The sequence below is a fragment of the Erpetoichthys calabaricus genome, chromosome 9 (assembly GCF_900747795.2).
Source record: "Erpetoichthys calabaricus chromosome 9, fErpCal1.3, whole genome shotgun sequence".
Taxonomy (NCBI): domain Eukaryota; kingdom Metazoa; phylum Chordata; class Cladistia; order Polypteriformes; family Polypteridae; genus Erpetoichthys; species Erpetoichthys calabaricus.
Genome location: NC_041402.2, coordinates 180,792,205 through 180,798,331, shown reverse-complemented (window position 1 = coordinate 180,798,331; position 6,127 = coordinate 180,792,205). Strand labels below are relative to the sequence as shown.

At 44.8% G+C, this 6,127-nt stretch overlaps 1 protein-coding gene across 1 annotated transcript; it reads left to right on the top strand.

Moving 5' to 3' along the window:
- Positions 1-976: 976 nt before the first annotated feature.
- Positions 977-2,850, top strand: LOC114656899 (complement C1q subcomponent subunit C-like). The gene is made up of 3 exons (XM_028808498.2): positions 977-1,137; positions 1,254-1,429; positions 2,062-2,850. The coding sequence occupies exons 1-3, from the start codon at positions 1,118-1,120 to the stop codon at positions 2,643-2,645; spliced, it is 780 nt and encodes a 259-aa protein (XP_028664331.1). The 5' UTR covers positions 977-1,117; the 3' UTR covers positions 2,646-2,850.
- The last annotated feature ends 3,277 nt before the right edge of the window (positions 2,851-6,127 follow it).

Here is a 6,127-nt window from a genome sequence, read left to right as displayed (position 1 = left end):
CATGTTATTGATACCAAATTCTGACCTCCACCATCTGAATGTTGCAGCAGAAATCGAGACTCATCAGACCAGGTGACGTTTTTCCAATCTTCTATTGTCCAGTTTTGGTGAGCCCGTGTGAATTGTGGCCTCAGTCATCTGGTCTTAGCTGACAGGAGTGGCACCCTGGTGTGGTCTCCTGCTGCTGCAGCCCACCTGCTTCAAGGTTCGACATGTTGTGTGTTCAGAGATGCTCTTCTGCATACCTTGGTTGTAACGAGTGCTTATCTGAGTTACTGTTATCTTTCTATCAGGTCGGACCAGTCTGGCCATTCTTCTCTGCCCTCAACAAGGCATTTTCACACAGAGAGCTGCCACTCACTGCATATTTTCTTGTTTTTGGCCCACTCTCTGTAAACCCTAGAGATGGTTGTGTGTGTAAATCCCAGGAGATCAGCAGGTTCTGAAAATTCTCAGAGCAGCCCGTCTGGCACCAACAACCAAGCCACATTCAAAGTCACTTCAGTCCCCTTTCTTCCCCATTCTGATGCTCAGTTTAAACTTCAGCAGGTCGTCTTGACAACGTCTGCATGCATTGAGTTGCTGCCATGTGATTGGCTGATTAGATATTTATGTTAACAAGCAGTTGTACCTAATAAAATGGCCGGTGAGTGTAGGCGTTCAAATTTTTTTTTCTTCAGCAAGTCAAATGTTCATGTGAAAGCTGTGTATTGTGTTTACTCAGGTGCTCTTTTGTGTTATACTAAATTTGCTTGCAGATCAGAAACAATTGAATCTTGTAAAGAAGCAAAAGTAGGGGGCACATACTTTTTCACAGCACTGAAAGAATTTTACAACTAACTTTTTTTTTCCTACATAGCATGTCACAACTGGCACAAACACTTTAATAAGTGGAACTAAGGCAAGTGCCGAAGCCTTTTAGTCTGTGCTCTTGGTCACCAGACCACGCGGCCTCCCAACATGTGCGAGACCAACTACAGCTGCCCCCCGTGGTTGCGTCCTCGCGAAGAGCAGAAGTGAATCCTGCCCACATGGCACTTTTTAAACTGACTCATCCCTCGGCAGCAGCTTTCATTTCTGGTAAATCCAGAAGCTCCTCACACTTGACTTAAAACAAATGGTCACTCACATGGAAAGGTCAGTACTCGTCTTCTTCGTGGACTAACCCCGTTGCTGGTCAGTATTAGGATGACCCTGTCAACCAAGCTGCTTCAGCCATTTTGATTTTTTTTTTTATCCTTTTCAACTAACAGGATGACAACGAAGAGAACCTTGTGGTCACCAGCATTTTGGACGATGGTCATCCTGAGCACAGCTCTGGGCCAAGTCCAAAGTGACACCTGCAGTGCAAAAGATGGAAGTGATGGGCATCCTGGAATTGATGGAAGAGATGGACTGAAGGGACATAAGGGACAGAAAGGGGAGCCTGGTAAGTAAAGGGGCAGGGGTTCCAAGAACTGTATGGTGGGATGGGGGGGGGGGGTGCATCTCTGAGGCAAATGACCCCATGTGGCTTTGACCGGGACGATGCTGGCCCCTAATGGACCTGTTCAGTTATTCTTTGATGTTTTGATGTATACAATCACTTGCTTTCCGATATGGTGTGTTTGTCCCCAGGGCCACATTGTGTTCTAATGGGGGTGTCTGGTTTATCTCATTATTGGACCGAGTCACCTTTCACTGTTTCAGTGGCACTGCCCCAGGATGCCAGTCCTTAGTTGGCATCACTTTGTAACAATGACTGCCAGTTGGTTTTGTGCTGCAATGCCTTTAACCAGTCAAGGTGATACTCAGTGTCCTTGTAAGCAATCAGGGTGACATTTGTGACAGTCAAGCTCCCCTAGCTTAATCCTTCCTCCATTACTCCCAGTTGCCTTGTGCTTTGACAGCCACAGCCAGATAGGTGATGCCCCCAGTAGACTGGTGTGTTACCCAGTTCCAGGACATTTCCCAGTAAGTGACCCGAGTTGTGGTCACTGTGCCTAGACGTTGCTTTTGAATTTCTTTCTTCATTTCATTTCCAGTCTTCCACTTCTTCAATTTGCTAATTTTGCTTTTCAGCACTGCCCACCTCTGGCACAGCACAATATGGCCAAAAAGGAGATCCTGGTCAACGTGGGCCAGAAGGAATGCCAGGTCCCAAGGGCTTCAATGGTCGGCTGGGAGAGCCAGGACCTCCAGGACCCAGTGGCCCAAACGGGGACAAAGGAAGCCAGGGTGGCTTTGCAAGTCCCCATGTGTCGGCCTTTTCTGTGACCCGTACCTTGCCAGATGTGCCCAAGCCAGGAAGCCCAATCATCTTCAATAATGCAATTACCAACAGTGGTGGCCACTTTGACACTAAAACCGGGGTCTTCACTTGCAAAATTCCGGGCATCTATTACTTTGTGTACCACGCCCAGTCCGATGGTAACCTGTGTATGTCACTGAAAAGCAAGTCCTCTACCAACCATGTGCAGGAGGTCGAATTCTGCGACTATAATACTCGAAATTTGGCCCAGATCAACTCAGGGGGCACCGTCTTCAACCTGAAGAAGAACGATCAGGTCTGGCTAGAGGCCGTTAACAACGCACCCCGGCTGGCCACCTTACCGGACTCTTCCAGCATTTTCAATGGATTTCTGCTGTTTCCAATAACAGTGTGACACGGTCCACATGGGCCCTTGGTGTTTGGCTGCCACATCTCAATGATGAGAGCAGGGCAGCCACCAGAACACTGCAGCCTTCCACTTTGCCTCTCCCTTCCGCCGCCTGCCACTCTGCTTTACTGGTTAATTTGAGAGCTGAGCTTAATCACTCGCTCGCTTCACCTCATCAGCCGCTTCTCAAAAATAAAGAGATTTAAACAGACGAGTGTGTCGCACCTCAGTGTCTTAAGTGTGTAAGGAAGTGAACAGACTTGGTGAGGACTCAACGGTAGGGATGGTACACAGGAGTAGGGTGGAAATAAAGGGGAGGGGGGGGTGAATTCACACCAGGGGTGGGTAAATGTGACAGTGACTGGGACTGCAGAGTGGGTGACAATCTGAACCCATCATAAACTGGAGCTGTGATTTCAGATGAGCAGTGAGTAAAATAGTACATCTAGAGTGAGTGAAATGAGAGTGGGATAGTGAGTGTCCATGGGGAAAGGGTATAAATAACAGCCACCTTAATAAAAAGTCGTGTCTGATTCTGTCCAGTTGCTATGTCCATCACTCCAACAGATGGCACATCACAAACATTTGTAGTATTAAAATGCATTGCATTTGTCATTCCTGAAGGTGGTGCTTCACAAATATTAACACGGCTTTTACGAATCATATACCAAATGGCATATAACAAAAAAGGGCGGCACGGTGGCGCAGTGGGTAGTGCTGCTGCCTTGCAGTTAGGAGACCCGGGTTCGCTTCCCGGGTCCTCCCTGCGCGGAGTTTGCATGTTCTCCCCGTGTCTGCGTGGGTTTCCTCCGGGCGCTCCGGTTTCCTCCCACAGTCCAAAGACATGCAGGTTAGGTGGATTGGCGATTCTAAATTGTCCCTAGTGTGTGCTTGGTGTGTGGGTGTGTTTGTGTGTGTCCTGCGGTGGTTTGGCACCCTGCCCGGGATTGGTTCCTGCCTTGTGCCCTGTGTTGGCTGGGATTGGCTCCAGCAGACCCCTGTGACCCTGTGTTCGGATTCAGCGGGTTGGAAAATGGATGGGTGGATATAACAAAAAAAACATGCACTGCATTTGTCATTCCAACAGATGGAGCATCACAAACTTCTGCAGTAATAAAATGCAATGTATTTGTCATTCCAACAGATGGTTCATTGTAAACATCTGTAGTAATAAAAAGCACTGCATTTGTCATTCCAGCACATGGTGGATTACAAACACTTGTAATAATAAAATGCATTGCATTTGTTATTCCAATAGAAGGCACAACAGAAACATTTTTAGTAAGAAAATGAATTGCATTTGTTATTCGTACAGATGGCGCCTCGAAAACATGATACAAACATATGCATTCAATACGTCATTTCCAACAAATGACGCATCACAAACATTTGCAGCAATAAAATTGCATTTCTTGCTCCAACATATGGTGCACCACAAACACTTGTAATAAAATTCATTGCAGTTGTCATTCCTACAGATGGTGCATCAAAAACACTAACACAACTATTATGAATCCTACACCAAATGGCATATAATAGAAAAATATGCATTGCATTTGTCATTGTAACAGATGATGCGTTACAAACATTAATACGGTTTTTACAAATCCTATAACAAATTGCATATAATAAAAATATATGCACTGCATTTTCCATTCCAACAGATGGTGCACTACAAACATCTGCAGTAATGAAATGTACTGCATTTGTTATTCCAAGTGATGGCATGTTGCAAACATTTGCAGTAATAAAATGCATTGCATTTGTCATTCTGACAGATGGCGCATCACAAACATTAACGCGGTTTTTACAAATCCTATAACAAATTGCATATAATAAAAATATATGCACTGCATTTTCCATTCCAACAAATGGTGCACCACAAACGTGCAGTAATGAAATGCAATGCATTTTTTTATTCTAAAACTTCTAAAAACATTTGTAGTAATAGCATGCATTGCATTTGTCATTCCAACAGATGGTTCATCGCAAACATTTAGAGCAATGCATTTTACTTGATGTTCCTGTGACAACAGTTGCAAATATTATTAAGAGGTTTAATGTTCACGGAACTGTAGCCAGCCTCCCTGGACGTGGCTGCAGAAGGAAAAGAGATGCAAGCTGAACTCTAAAGTCAAGGTACATCGGTGTCTGATCGCTCCATCTGTCACTTTTTGAGTGACAGCAGGCTCATCGGCATTAGAATTGTTGATAGAGAAACAGAAAAATTGGGAGTGGTCTCCCCTAGACATTCTCGTATACTTCGATATGGGGATGTATATTTGAGGAGTAAACCACAAGACAATGATTATATTTTTATATTATGTACATCATCAACAACAATCAAATCAAGTTAATAATATATTAAACAATTATTATAAAAGTAAAGTTGAATAAATTGGACTGTGCAGCTGCATGAATAAAAGGTAAAGCACCGCTTACTGTTAGCGGAAATAGCCTAAAAGTTGATAGAAATCTACGTTTTGTACCCTCTTAGACACACACACACACGCACACACACACACACACACACACACACACACACACACACACACACACACACACACGCAGACAGACACACAGACATAATTCCAAAGATGCTACCTTCGGACTCAGGAAGGTCTAAAACGATGAGATTCATCAAAATCTTCATATCGATTTTTTGGATGATTACAATACGTTCCCTACACTTCGTATACAAGAAAGTTAAAAAGCCAGACTGGAATTTGCTAAAATGCATACTGACGAGCCACAACACTTCTGGGAGAAGGTCCTTTGGACAGATGAGTCACGTCAGCTCTGTGTTCACAGGTGGAATAAGGAAGCCTTCAAAGAAAAAAACACCAGACCTACTGGGAAACATTGAGGAGGCTCAGTTATGTCTTGGGGCTGCTTTGCTGTGTTTGGCATGGAGGTGCCTTGAGTCTGTGCAGGGAACAATGAAATCTCAAGACCATCCAGACAATCTTGGGCAAAACTGCCCAGTGTCAGAAAACTCAGTGTCAGTCGCAAGTTATGGACCCCCAAACAGGAGAAGGAGCCAAAACACTCAGCTAAACGCACCCAAGAACGGGTAAGAACAAAACATCGGACTATTCTGAAGTGGCCTCCTATGAGGCCTGATTTGAATTCAATTGAGCATTGTCACAAAAAGCAGACACAAGAGTTATAAAAAGGTTTGGGGCAGCCACCCGTATAATAATTCCTGGCTGCAAATGGGTAAATTGTTAGCACTGATGTGCTCAGGACGCAGTCCAAAACCGAACTGATTAGGTTAGTCAAATATGGTGGCTTTAAAGGCCAGAAAAGGAAGTGAAGTCATTGAGGGCGGAAACGGAAGGGTCCTCTTCCATAGGATCAGACCCGGACGTGACGTCATCGAAAAGGGCCGAACAGGAAGTCTCTTCGGTCATGTGTTCTTCACCAGAAGTGACATCATCCGAGGGTCCGGAAGTGACGTCATTAGGGTCAGGCGGAATTTCCCGTGA